The sequence below is a fragment of the Gallinula chloropus genome (assembly GCF_964237585.1).
Source record: "Gallinula chloropus genome assembly, chromosome: 5".
Classification (NCBI taxonomy): domain Eukaryota; kingdom Metazoa; phylum Chordata; class Aves; order Gruiformes; family Rallidae; genus Gallinula; species Gallinula chloropus.
In genome coordinates, this window is record NC_140090.1 from 442,574 (window position 1) to 456,814 (window position 14,241).

The 14,241-nt window shown below is 48.2% G+C and overlaps 1 protein-coding gene across 6 annotated transcripts in view; it reads right to left on the reverse strand.

Annotated features, from left to right (window-relative positions):
* The window catches only part of PKP4 (plakophilin 4), a gene marked incomplete at its 5' end in the record, with an annotated part of 50,028 nt that extends 46,379 nt beyond the window's left edge, over positions 1-3,649 (reverse strand). For all 6 annotated transcript variants that reach the window (XM_084265731.1, XM_084265728.1, XM_084265729.1 and 3 more), the window contains one exon: positions 3,521-3,649. In XM_084265731.1, coding sequence (XP_084121857.1) covers positions 3,521-3,649 — 129 coding nt within the window. The remainder of the gene's footprint in view (positions 1-3,520) is intronic.
* Between the last annotated feature and the right edge of the window lie 10,592 nt (positions 3,650-14,241).

Genomic DNA, 14,241 nt, shown 5'->3' on the forward strand with positions numbered 1-14,241 from the left:
GGGCCTCCCCCCTCCTCAGGAAGGATTTCTGCCCCTCAGCCCCTCTCCATCCCCCTCCTGCAGCTGAAGGCCGTTCCCCTGGGCCTGTCCCTCCCTGCCCTGGGCACCAGCCCCTCTCCAGTTCTCCTGGAGCCCCTCGAGGGCCAGGAAGGGGCTCAGAGCTCTCCCCAGCAGCAGCCTTCTCTTCTCCAGGCTGAGCCAGCCCAGCTCTCCCAGCCCGGCTCCAGAGCAGAGGGGCTCCAGCCCTCCCATCGTTTCCGTGACTCATCAGAACTGGCTCCCACAGCTCCATGTCCTCCTTGTCCTGGGGACCCCAGAGCTGGACACAAACCCATAAAAAATTAACTGCTATGATGCTGCCCCTACAATTTGTAACAACTTGTTATTGTAGTGTGAAAATACTCAATTTCCTTTTAATATGGAGAGGAGTCTCTGTACAGAGCTCTGACGTCTACCCAGACACTCACTGGGATTCAGGAATACAGATGTGTATATAATAATGCTTTAGTTTTACAGAAAACCTGTTTCAGTGTTTCCTGAGATATTTCTATCCATTGTACTGTAAAAACTTCCTGACATTTTAGAAATTGTATGTTTTGAAAAAAAACGTAAACAACCCAACAACAACTGTGTCCAAAACAAACCCACAGACAGGAGCCCTCTCCCCAAGCAGCAAACAGAAACCAACAGAGCCCCCACCAACCAAAAAACCCACACCCCATCATCAGATCCACTAAAAGAAGAAAAATCCAAAAGGCCAAAATCCATTTCAGTTTCACTGCAGTTACCCATAGGACTGCCCTGAGTTCACAAAGGAGATGCTCTACTGGAGAGGTGACTAAACCAGGAAGAGTCTGTCCTTCCCTCGATTCTCACCCCAAACAGACTGGTGTATCCACAAGGAGAGTAACTCAGCCTGGGAACGAAACCATACACATTACCCCACTCAAAGCCGGGGTGGGCATGGTGGTAGCACCATAATTTATATGAATTTAGGATGTATTTACACATTAAAACAACACTTGAACTTTGCCAGAAAGGGACAAAGCTCCAGTCATCTAAATGACTTCACAGATTACACTTGTTCTGCACAAACTGTTTTAAAGCACTAAAAGTGAATGGAAACATTTATCTCAAATATAATCAGGGGAGATTTACAGAGCTGTCTGACAATTCTGTCTCCATTCTGTTCAGAGTTCAGGGGACACACTCTAGCTTGGTGAAGAACTGGATTTCAGTTGGTTTGGGTCACAGGAAAAAAACAAATGGGAGTTTATTTAAAGGGAGGGTTGATAGACTGATCTGTGCAACTTTTCCTCTCATTGTATCTGTAACACCATGGCAGAGCGTGTAACAAAGTCAGCCAATACATTTATCAACCCATTTCAGTGCTACTGTGGTAATTAAAAAAATAAGAAAGTTAAGTTAAAAGCTTGGACAGTTTAACAAGTCATAATAAAGGCTTTTCTGAATGGTGTTTCCACTGTGGTAGGTGTTCCTGAAGCACCAAAGTTAAGGTGTGGCAAGTCCTACAAATACGGACCTACTGCAGATGAAGAAAGATTCCTGTGCAAAAGGAAGTCAGGCCACAGCAAACAGTGTAGTAATTTCTGTTTGAGCTTAATAAAGTAAATAACTGCACTGGAAAGGATTCTGTTCTGGGCTTTCTGCCATACAGGAAGGGTGTTGAGTATGTCCGTGTCCATAATTATTACCAACAGAAAAAAACACCAGAAAGAAACAGTTCAGCTCTTAATTCTTCCACATTATCATTTCCAAGCATGAAGCACAACTTGCATCTTCCTCCTCCTCACACTCATTCTAATATCCTAATCTAATTTCAAAGTTAAGCAACTGCTCTGAAGTTTGTTTCACGACTAAGCACCACTGCAATTCTGTTCTTTCTTCAAAATTGAGTTACTTAATAGTCCACATATTTAATAGTCTTCCTTCATGAGTGGAGAGGGGAAGGGGTTTTGACCTGTTTAAAATTAACAAATATCCCATTATCATTTTTACTAAGAATAAGATCAAAACAGTTCCTGGGTAGGAAAAGGAAAGTTCACAAATGCCTTTTACTGCTTACTTATGTATCCATCTACTGCAGACAATGCTGACATAACTGTTCAGTTTAAGTGTCAGAACAGCACAGAAGCAATTCTGGACAGGAATCCCAGCAGTGAGATTACAGGCTGGTGACCACCAGCAATTACAGCACTGTCAGTTACTGCTCATTTCTCTAACTACCTCTGTGAGCCTGGTCTTTGTGAACTGCAAATAAAAGGAGCCAACCCACAGCTACCACAACAGTGCTGTAAGCACCTGAGCTCTACCTGACACGTGTGATGAGCTGAGGGGCACAAGGCAGGCTCCTGGCTCAGGTGATGGGAAGTGACTTAGATCACCAGCTTGGGTGACCCTGGTTACTCCGATCTCGACAGCCTCCAGCATTAATATCCTTCACAGTGAAGATTAAATACTGGTTTGAAAATCACTGAGAAATGATTAGGATTGTCACTGCCATCTTAAAATACTTTTGAAGCTATTAATTTAGGCATGAAAATAAAGATCCAAATGTCATCATCCTGCAGGAAATTTTCATTTAGGAATGAAGATTCCATAGGTAAGAAATGTGTTGATATCATGAGGATGTAATTTGATTCTCACCTTTTATTATTTTTAGTATTAATACAGGGCAAGATGAGAACTAGCACATAAATTAATATCTTCAATCAAGTACTGATCTATCTTACAGGAAATTCTGCAACAGAGAGATTAAAGCAGATTTATTCTGAAATTCAGAATATTCAATGTATGTGTTGAGCCAAGAAAGATGTTCCTTTTTTCTAGTTGTGACAACAGCAGCCAGATGATCACTTCTCTGTGTTTTTTTTTTTTTTTAAAGTAAACAAAAAACCTACTTTAGCTGGAGTGTTTCTTTGTAGAACTAATTTTTTCCCCTTGCACAAACTTTACATATTTATGCTGAACTTGCTTTCTAACAAATTTTATGTTCTCTATAGGGGCTATCATTAAGATACATGCCCATTGATGTGTTGCAGATTTAAAACATACATTACCACCTTGGTACTGCTAACTGAAACCCTAGTCAGACTTTAAAAGCCATTCCCTAACCAAATGCAGTTGATCACACCAAGACCTGTGTGTGCAGACCTCCCCAACACCGCACACCACTTGCAGACCGCACGAGCGGGACCGGTTCTCAGTGCTGACCCACTTCTACACCACTTGTTCTGTTCTCCATTTTCAAACAACAGTCTGACTCCCAGCAACCAGGCAGACGTTCCAAGGGATACAGTGCCCTAACGCTGCTCCTGTTCAGCGCAATTAAACACACCCTCTGTGGCCAGGCTCTAACCTCCTGACACACAGAACACACCATGCTGGGCAGCACACTTCCAAAACAAGGCTCTCCCCCAACAATGCACCAGGAGACACTGGTGATGTCCTGCAGAGCACAGCCCAGTCCCCCAGCGCCGGCAGCGAGCCATGGGTATACCTGTTCCTTCACAGAAGCCAGAATGGTGGTGGCAGTAGCCTCTGGTTCCATGCCCGGGCCTGGGGAAGCCTCCTGTGCCGTCTGGGGCAGCCCCTCCTCCACCATGGGGGTCTGCTCAGGGGCTGGCATTTTGCCTGCAACAACAATAGTTTAAAATGGTTTATTTACATTTTGAGCCAGGGATGGTTAAGAATCAAGTTTTCATCGTTACATTTTTTTGCTTCCAAAGCCTTTCCAAACTTAACCAGATTGCTAGAAAACTTCATCTTAGTATCAAGGTATGTTGCTGCTACTGTGCTTCACCTTCCCCAGCTGAAATCAGAATGGAACATGAGAGCCAGGCAGAAGCAAGCAGGCAGCAAGGCTACTACTAGAAGTAGCAAAATCCCAAATGCATGAAAAATGCTAGTGTTGAACATCAAGAACACCCAGGATTAGTAAACGTTTACTACACGTGCAGTTTTTAGCATAGAAGAATGACAGGTAACAGCAGAATGCTTTGCTCTTAGGAACACACCATGGAAGTGTAATTATGGTAATAAAAAGTTAATGGGAATAATGCTTCTAGTGTTCTTTTTGCAAAGGAGGATATTAAAACACTGAAGTTAAACCAACTGCCCTGGGCTATGGATAATGTGGAAAGGACCGACAGGATTAGCACTCAAGAATCCCAAGCTTCATTATCGCAGAGGCAGCACACTAACCATTCCAGCACATGTAAAAAAGCAACTCATTTGTTTAACTATAGAAGTCACTATTAGCTAATGTTACAGAGATAGTTATCAAGCATGTTTAATACTCTGGAAATAGCAAGCAGGTGGCATCTCAGAACCTCTGCACATATGTCATGCTTTAATTTCCACCAGGAAAAAGGAAAAGAAAGGCTGTGGGGCTAAGAGTAGTCAATGTTTCATTTTAGATTTTCAGAACAAACTCAATATTCCTAGAGAAAATATGAACAGCAGCTTCCTTCCCTTCACTGAACCCCAGACTGGCTGGGAAGGGGGGGCAGGGCCCTCAGAATCTCTAGTGCCCCCTGCCATGGGCAGGGACACACCCCCCCCCCAGCCCAGGGTGCCCAGAGACCCATCCAAGCTGGCTTTGAGCCCTGCCAGGGATCCCGGGGCAGCCCCAGCTTCTCTGGGCACCCTGTGCCAGGGCTTCCCCCCTCCCCAGGAAGGATTCCTGCCCCCCAGCCCCTCTCCATCCCCCTCCTGCAGCTGAAGGCCGTTCCCCTGGGCCTGGCCCTCCCTGCTCTGGGCTCCAGCCCCTCTCCAGCTTTAACAAAAAGCAAGACACAGCTTACACTGCAAACAGGCTCCCAGGCCAAGAATGGAGCCATAAATCCTTTCAGTCTGATGTATTTTAACAACAACCATCCCTCCTCCACCACCTGTCTTTACAATGCCCATCAGCATGCAGCGGGGCACAGACTACCCTAAAGAAACAGAAGACAACCTGGAAGACAGCAGCTGCACATTTCTCACTTGGTTGGAAGATCAGTTGAGTGGTCCCTCAAGGGATCTCTTCTGGAATCACCCTACAGATCACTTGCCCTGCCAGGCCACTTGCTGTGCTCGTGCCTGTGCTCCACGACTGAGTACAGGCAAAGCATGGTGTTGTCAGAGGACGCTCAGGCGAGTACAGGCAGCCTGGGGCAGAGAAGACAAGTAGAAGCTGGCAGAGAGATGATGTAAGAAAAAGTACTTTCATTCTGCTTCAGGTAGAGTGGCACGTGCACGATGAGAGGGATGACTCCCGTTCAGGCTTCAGGACTGCTCCAAGAGTGTTTGTTAGCAAGCAGTCTGCGTCAGCCACACTGTCCGGGCTGCTACGGGCTGTGAACACGGTTAACGTGAGCTGTGACACAGCCACTGAGGGAATCAAACAGCTTCAACGAAACTACACTGCGATGAGAGGCAGTGGAGCAGTCAGGGAGGTAACACGGTGCAGGAGCCTGGCAGCCCATCAGCTTCCAACGCCGCCAAGGGACAAGAAAAGCTGCTTCCAAAGGCAGCCAGCACACGAGGCTCACCGGGGCCCGGCGCCTTCTGGAGAAGGGCCTCTCCTCCCCTCAGTGACCCCCAAGCCATACACGAGACCCGTGCCCTGGGAAGAGGCTGCGCTGAGGCCTGTTCTCGCCTTAGGTCCATCCCGCCTGTGGAGCAAGCAGAAGGCAATCGCACAACTGCGGCACTGCCGGGTTTCTGGTGGCCAGAGGAAAGCGGCGCAGGCTGGTTTGGCCACAGGAGGAGGCGCTCCCTTTCCTTCTTCCCTGACCCGGCTCGCAGCCGGGCCGACCCCAGGCGTGGCGACACACAGGCCGCGCCGCCCCGTCCTCACCTGAACGGCCGCGCCCGGGGGCGCCGCACAGCACCCCCGCCAGGCCCCGCCTCGCCTCACCCAGACCCCGCTCTGCCCGGGCCAGCGTTCGTGTCCCGGCCGCGGGGAAGGAGGGGCAGCCCCGCCCGGGCCACGGCCTCCACCCGCCCGTTCCTGGCTGGCTCCGAACGAACGCGCCCTGCGGAGCTGCCGGAGGCCGGGTGAGGGCAGAGCCGCAAGAAGGCGAGGCGGCCCCGGGCCGGGGCCGGGCGGTGGAGGACGGGCCGGCGCCTCCCGCTGCCACCGTCATACTAACCGCCCGCTCGTCTTTTACCGAGAAGAAATGAGGCCAAAGGGAAGCACAGGGCAGCAGCCGCTCTCCCGGTCACCGATCCCGGGTGCGGTGCGTGTGCCCGAGCAGGCTGCGGCGTGCCGAGGGCCCCGCCCGAGGAACAGCTCTACCCGGCTGCTCCGAGACGACGCTTTCATTCCTCCCGAGCTTGCCGAGGCAAGGGCTGCCCCGTGGATCTTCCTCAGCCAGCCCTCAAGGGCCCTTGTTTCTACAAGAACTGATTAAACATCGCACAAGCAAGCAGAACTACAACGATTTAACAGGATTCTGACCAGTCAAAGATGCAACTTGTCAGGTTTGAGAGAGTTAAATGTATTCTGTCAAGGTTTTACTTGTAAAAAACAACTCTCTCTTCAAGCTGCAATAGCCCAAAGAGTCACTGGTTACGTGTTACAATGCCCTGAGTCACACCTGGGTTTGTAAAATCACTTTCCATAGTTCTTTTATGGCTGGAACTCAGCGATTCGGGATTCTGAATGGACCGTTACACTTGCAAGCATATCGGAGGCAAATACCCAGTCATGCTTTCCCTTCATTTGGTAATGTTTGCTAAGTAATCAAAAGGCCAAATCTCAAAGACTCTCCCAAGTTACACAGAGCTCCTGTCAGCCTTCCTGCCCCACATCCTGAGGGGTTCACCTGCATGGCTGCGGGGGGACCTCATTGCAGCCTTCCAGTACCTGAAGGGAGCTTATAGGCAGGAGGGGATTCGACTTTTTAAAAGAGCAGGTAATGGCAGGACAAGGGGGAATGGACTAAAGCTAAAGGAGGGAAGGTTTAGATTAGATATTAGGGGGAAGTTTTTTACAGAAAGAGTGATGAGGGGCTGGAACAGGCTGCCCAGAGAAGCAGTAGATTCCCCGTCCCTGGAGGTGTTCAAGGCCAGGCTGGATGGGGCCCTGGGCAGCCTTGTGTAGATCCAGGCCTGGAGGTTGGTGTCTCTGTGACCGTTGGGGTCCCTTCCAACCCAGACCAGTCTATGATTCTATGACAAGAAGGATGTAACCGAGGCAGCACCCACCATGCTTTGGGACTTTGGGGCCAGAAGCACACGATACAGCACACGGCAAACACAGACAACCTTCTAAATTACACAAGTCTGTAGCTTTCAATCAGTTAAATAGTCAGATGTGTCATAGTTTAACCCCCCTGAGCAGCCCAGCCCCACGCAGCCGCTCGCTCGCTCCCTGGCCTTGGGATGGCGACAGAATCGAAACCTCCTGGGCTGGGATGAAGAGAGTTCACTGGGTAAAGCAGAAGCTGCATGTGCAGGCAAAGCCCAGCCAGGAATTCACTCCCCTCACCATGGCAGGCAGGTTCAGCCATCCCCAGGGCAGCAGGGCCTGGGGAGACAAATGCCATCGCTGCCGGTGTCACGGCCTCCCTCCTTCCCCCACTGTTCCTGCTGAGCACGAGGCCATCTGGTCAGGGAGAACCTGTTGGTCAGTGGGGTCGGCTGTCCTGGCTGCGCACCCCCAGCTCCTTGTGCCCTCCCAGCTCCTTGTGCCCTTCTCCTGGTCACTGGTGGGGCAGGGTGAGCAGAGGAGAGGCCTCAAGGCCATGGAACGCTGCTCAGCAGTGACTAAGGCATCTCTGTGTCAGCAGCAGGCTTTGGGTCTCAAACACAAAATACAGCACCATAGGAGCTACTATGAAAAAGGGAACTCTACCCCACCCACAGCCAGCACATCGTGCCCACACTTCCAAACCACCAGTTCTTTCTGAAGGTTCAACTACAAAAGGCAAGTTCTGAGATACCCTAAAGCACTGAAACCAGTGCAATATTTATTCCAAACAAGAGACTTCTTTTTATTTTTTCAAGAGATATGGGTAACAAAAGCACAGGGTTTTTTTTCCCCCTATTTAGCTTCAAAAAGTGTGGGGGTTTTTTAAAATTTCTGTGACACAGCAGAAAAGTACTATAAAAACGCAGAGCTGATGCTTTCTAAGTGATCACTTCCAAAGTAAATTGTCTAAACGAATGCTTAAAACTGGGCCAGCTAAAAACCTCTACAAAAATACGAAACAACGAGAACAGACGTGAGATTATCTCGATCTGTCTTTTCCATCATCTTATTTGTCATTTCATTCTCTTCTCACCCCAACGCTGAAATAACTGTTCAGCCTATCTGCAGTACATTCCTGTAACAAACCAGCCAAGGAAAAGTACATCCGAACTAGCTGAAAGGTACTGTAATTTGAACAGAAAATATGCCCAACACTGAGTCTCCAATAACAACACTCAGATGAAAAGCAATCACATTATTGACGAGGATGTCAGTGTTAAATGTGTGTGTAAATCAGTGTTAAGAGGTGTAATTAGAGAGCTATACCCCTCCACACAGGCAGCTATTTTTCCGATTAACACATTTCTTGGCAAAGTTACTCATTTAATAATCTTGATTTCCAGATAAGAGCCTACACACTCCTACCTACGTACTTGAGCAGCACAAAGGAACATGCTCACTCCCTCTGACCACCAGCGTGGCCAGGAGGGTGAGGAAGAGCCGGGTGAGGAAGGCCCAGCCTCACAGAGGACCCAGTCCACACCACCGTGCCTCTGGCTGGGCACTCTGGGTGAGGAAGGAACCCCAACTCAGCTGAGATTCTCACATTCGCCTTATGGGAACAGGGAACACCAAACACAGGATTCATGAGAGCCTATTCAGGTACAAGCCAAACTCCAGAGGAGTTAATATGAAAACCAATGTTTTCCTTAAGCAAGACTGGGATTTACTGGCTGAATATACTCCCTGGACTTAGTTGTGCTAATCACCCCTTTAGGTATGGAAAACTGATTCCTTATTGGAAGACAAGCAGCCAGGCTTTAATCCCTGAAAAAACTAGGTTCACAGTTACTGTGCCTGCCTCTCGTGTCGTGACCCAGCAGTTAGATCTCACCCAGGATGGGAGACTTTGTTCTTACGTCCAAATCCTGACATACTTTACAACCACGTTACTCTTACAAATCTACACTTGAAGCAACAAGGCCCATATCTCAGCTCTCAGATTCTTTTTTTCATCCTTTACAGTATATGCCAAAGTCAAAATCAAAACAGGACTTGCTGATTTTCTACAGCTTTTACATGAAGATACAATTAAAATTTATCTTGGTTTGGGGTTTTTGTTGTTGTTGTTGTGTTTTTGAGTTAGTTCACAGACCTGTCAGTACACTTCTAGGTACAAGTAGTTCCCACCAGCTCCATCCTGCTGTGAGGATGAAGTGTTGCTCAGCCACAGACTGAGCAGTGATTTGCACTGTCAAGCTCGGTGCGACCAAGTGACCGACCTAAGACAAGCTCTGTGTTGTGTGCCAGCCTGTAGTTAAGGGTTGGGATGAAGAGACAGCAGATGACATCTTAGCCACCTGCCAAGATGATGCAAGCAACTGAAGATGGACTATGAGAAAGATGGCTTAAGGATGCACATGAAAAACAGGTTTTAAGGTTTCCAGACACAGTAAGTCAAGACACTTCAAATACCACACCACAGGCTGAACACGCTGTTACGGTGTCGCATTAGTAGTGCAGTTCTGTTCACCTGGACTTCAGGGTGAAACCAGGAAAGCAGATACAATCTCTGATGACAACATGGGAGAAACCCACTTCTGTAAGGAGAGGACAAACCCCCCTGCACCCCTGTAACAAGAAACCTACACACAACAGATTCACTGCCTGAGGAGCCTGGGAGAGGCGTTCAGCTATCTTGCTGCTCAACTTTGCATCTTCCTCAGCCTTCCTTCTTTCCGGGTCACAGTCTTTCCTCTCTTTCTTTAAATACACACAGGTTCAAGAGGTATTTGGTGCTATGTCCTTTTTTACACCTTAGAAGTTATTTCCCTAACTCTTAGATACATGTGGTTTTGTTACAGCTCCCAGTACGGGACAGCCTGCGGGGGGTGGGGGGCAGGGAAGGGATGGCTCCATATTTTAACTCCTCCAGTGAGCAGGAAACTCTCCACATCCACAAATATCCAGTCGTAACATGCTCATGAGATTACTATTTTTTACAGCTTTCCAACTAACCACTGAGGAGCAGAGCTGAGACAGGTACAGCCAGACAGCTGCTTTGAATACAGGCAGATTTACGATCAGATCCTTCAGCCTGAGGCACCACTTGGAGCTCTGCTGAGGAAAAGGAGAATCTCTGTCACCTGAAGGATGCAGCGAGAGTGTCCACGCCTCACAAACGTGTGAGGTACCACAAGGTAACTGGCAATAAACAGTGTTCAGTAGTCGAGTCAACAAGGCTCCCTGCCTTAAAGAGGAGGACAGACCCCAAGCCCCCCAAACCCCAAACCTCTGGCTGTCCCGAGTCTGTGCAGCTCTGCTCTGCCCACGTATCCAGGTCCCTGCCAGCAGGACCCCCTGACCAGAGCTCACAGCCAGTCCTGCCGACCAGCAAACAGCAGAAGCACCTGCAGGGGTACAGCTCAGTCCCAGCCCCACGCAGGCTGTGGGGAAGAGGGACACCACCCAAACCAGTGGTCAGCTGACAGAGACATTCATCACTCACTCAGCCCTTCACAGCAGGATAAGCTCTTGGCTTGGGTGGGAGCATCTCCAGTCCTTTGGGGAAGCCCTTCAGAATGAAGGTCGCAGAACAAGGTAGCTCAGACCCCGTTACGGCCGAGCAGCGGTGCCTGTGGACGTGCAGCACCACCACCAAACCCTCGCTCAGCACAGGGGCTCCACGCCAGCTCCTTCCCAGCGTCCCACCTGAAAGCAAGTAACTTGAAAGGTATAACCACCGCCCAGCAGAACGCTGCTGCAGCTACTACTCAGCTTCCACTCATGTCTCCCCTGGCCCTGTAAAACGATTACCCAGCATTACCGGGACAGGACCGCTAGATACAGTGAGCACTAACTGGAGCTGGATGCATTTCAGCTGGAAGCAGCATGGGACCAAATTTATTCTGTACTCGTTTATAGACATATTCCTCTCAATTTTGTCATGTTGGAAAAAAACCCCTATGGAAACACTTTTCCCAACAATAAAAATTAACAGCTACAACCACAGTTTTAAAAGACAGCTGAAGAGTTACAGACCCCCACAGCTCCCTGCTTTGCCAGTGTGTGTAATGTGCACCACCGAGATGTCTGGCACAAGGCACCACCAATCCCCCAGCACAGCCCGCCTTTAAAAACCAACCAGACAGATCAGTGGTGTGATTTCACTGGTCACACAGACTCATAGATCTTCACTGGGGCTGCAGTCTCCCTCTCTGCATCCAGACCTGTGGTTCAGGAATGAGTGACCAGCGAGCAGCAGCTTAAACAGGCTTTCACAGGGAGAAATAAGAAAATCAAACTATGCCCTTGCAGAATTTAGAAACTGATGATGTTGGAACTCTGCTTTACTCAGGATACATTTGGAAGTTCTTTAATGCAACCCACAGCTGATCCTGCTCAATGACTACTACAGAAATGTCAAACTTGTGTAGACAAGAGACAGACTGGGGAATACCTCTGTTCTCTAATACACATGGCTATAGAGTGGCAAAGAATAAAACTCCATGTTAGTGAAACCAATTACTAAATTGTGCTCTTCTTTTCATTGTGCTCTGAAACAGATCCACATGTCAAGACTCAGTTTGCTGCTAGAAATGCAGTAGGTGCAAACTGCTGTATTTAAACAGATGGGGCTCTCCACTTCTGTCCCCAGAGCTAGAGGGGAAAAACCCAACGAAAAGAAAGTTGCATGCAGGACCAAGCTCTGCATGAACTAGACAACAAGCATCTTTGGCTTTTATAGCCCAAATCACTTCCATCAGTTCTCCAATCTCTCAAAAGAGAGAGATATCAGTGGAATTATTATTCTGAGGTATATTTGACTTTGTTTACCTTTGAAAACATTAAGTACTGGTAGGAGGATTATGCTCTATAAAGTATTAGTAGCAATACTATGAGCTCTGTAAAGAGAGGAAGAGCTGTGAAGCACCAGAATTTACAAGTGACATTGTGAGCAGAGGAGATCAGAGGCAGCTGATCAGACAGAGCGGGTGGTGGTAAACACAGTTACACCACCCATTCCCAACAAAGCCAACCCTGTGCCTTCCCCTGGTAGGGGTGAGTGACAGGAGCAGTGACTACATGTTAGATGCACTCAGGGTAAAATCTCTGGCTAGGCATCAAGATTTTTTGCAGATGTGCTGTAAGGGAAAGAGGAGAGTGAAGCCAATATTACATTAAATAACGTCAATACTTTTAACCACGCTCTGAATTAGATGCTTACAGTACAAAACGTAGATAATTCTGTACAGAGCAACAAGAAAATGCAGAGGGACAGAAAACTATATATACTGGAGGAATAAAGATTAAGCATGGAAACAGCCAAGAAAGGAAACAAATACTGAGTGATGGGAAAGGGTCCAGGGCATTTACTAAAGCTCAGTTCAAACAAGGAGCTCTCAGACCGGTGTTCACAGGCTTCCTGTTGTGTGGACAGACTGCAGCTTTGTGAGCACCCTACGATGACACTACGATGTGATTTTCTTCTCTCAGTTAACAACATCTCCTGCTGTAAAATCTCCCACAGGCATACAATTCTGTCATGAGATGGCAATGTTTTGCATCAAAGTTTACCTGTCAGAGATGCAGCTTAGGTTGGTTTTCTGCCTCATTTCCTGAAAGGCTGGAAACATGACACAAATGTATTTCAGAGCTCAAATCCAAAGCTTCAAAGGAACCTCAGACACTGGTCACAACACCATCACTCTTATTTCTACCTTTTAATTCACTGCCCTGTACTCTTGTCTGAGCAGGGGAACTTGAGCACACAAGCCCAGTAGCAGGCACTAGAATTGCAAGCGTGAAGGAACAGCAGAGATTTGTCATGGGCAGACTGTGTCCAATCTCCCTGTTTTGTCCTACAAGAGCACCAGAGGAGACACAGTGGGGATGTGAAGCTTCAGACGCTGCCACGTGGTGTGACAGGGCAGGGGAAGGCACTGCGGGGGAAAGAGGTAACCGGTGCAACTGGTTACAGAGTCACAACCAAGGCAGTAATCATACACCAGCTCACTTCCATGGAAAGCAGGCTGGAAACGGGGCTCTGCCACAGCACTGCCAGCCAGGGTGACCAGGGACAGGGAGGGAGAGCTAGCATCCCTGCCAGCTTTTTGTAGGACTGGCTGGGCAGGCACGCGGGTCCTTGTGTTCAGAGATCAGCAACTCTAGAAGAATCTATTGAACGACATATGCCAAGCTCAAATCCCAACCCACGCTGAAGCGTGTCTGCCCATCCCAGGGATGCCCACTGATTCTGTACCACCTCCACCTGCATAATCCTGCCTGCCCACATTCCACGTTGCCCCGGCTGGACGATCAAAGTCCTGCACCAAACAGGGACAAACTCAATGCAGGAGACAATTAGCAAGAGGACAGCCCCATTGAAAACAGCACGAAGCTGGGATGCCTGTATCCAAATCACACTCTCCTGAGGCAAAGGAAAAGAAGGGGGAAAGCAGAAATCCCGAAAACCACCTCATTTATCACTCCTGATTGCTTCTGTTCCACACTGCACTGACACTCACGATCCTCCCAGTCTACAGATGCACAGCCAGCTTTGCACACCCAACTTCACTGGGTCACGTGGAAAGTCAGGAGAGCATCTAAAGCTATGCAAATTGTATGTAGGAGTTGCCTGTTTGGATGCAAAACAGAGACTATGGGGCGACGCAGTAACAGCTGGAATACTGCAATCACTGTAGGGAAGATGAAACAACGATCAAGGATAATACTAAAAGGTACTGCTCTCTTCTTGCCAGGTATCAGACAGCGTCAGTGACACCAGTTACTTGGTTCTGTCTCTTCTAAATGGGATACTGAGGTGCTCTTCGCCCCTTCCAAATTCAAACTGGTTTGGTTTATATACTTACAGATAACAGAAAAAAATAAACACTCAGAGGTAGGATTTAGATACGCCTGCCAATAATACTGATACATTTAAATAGGCAACTCTACCACCAGGAAAGTTATGCACTTAATCAGCCATTGTAACTGTACTTTAAAAGAAGCTCAACATGAGAGGTTTAAAAACACAGCTA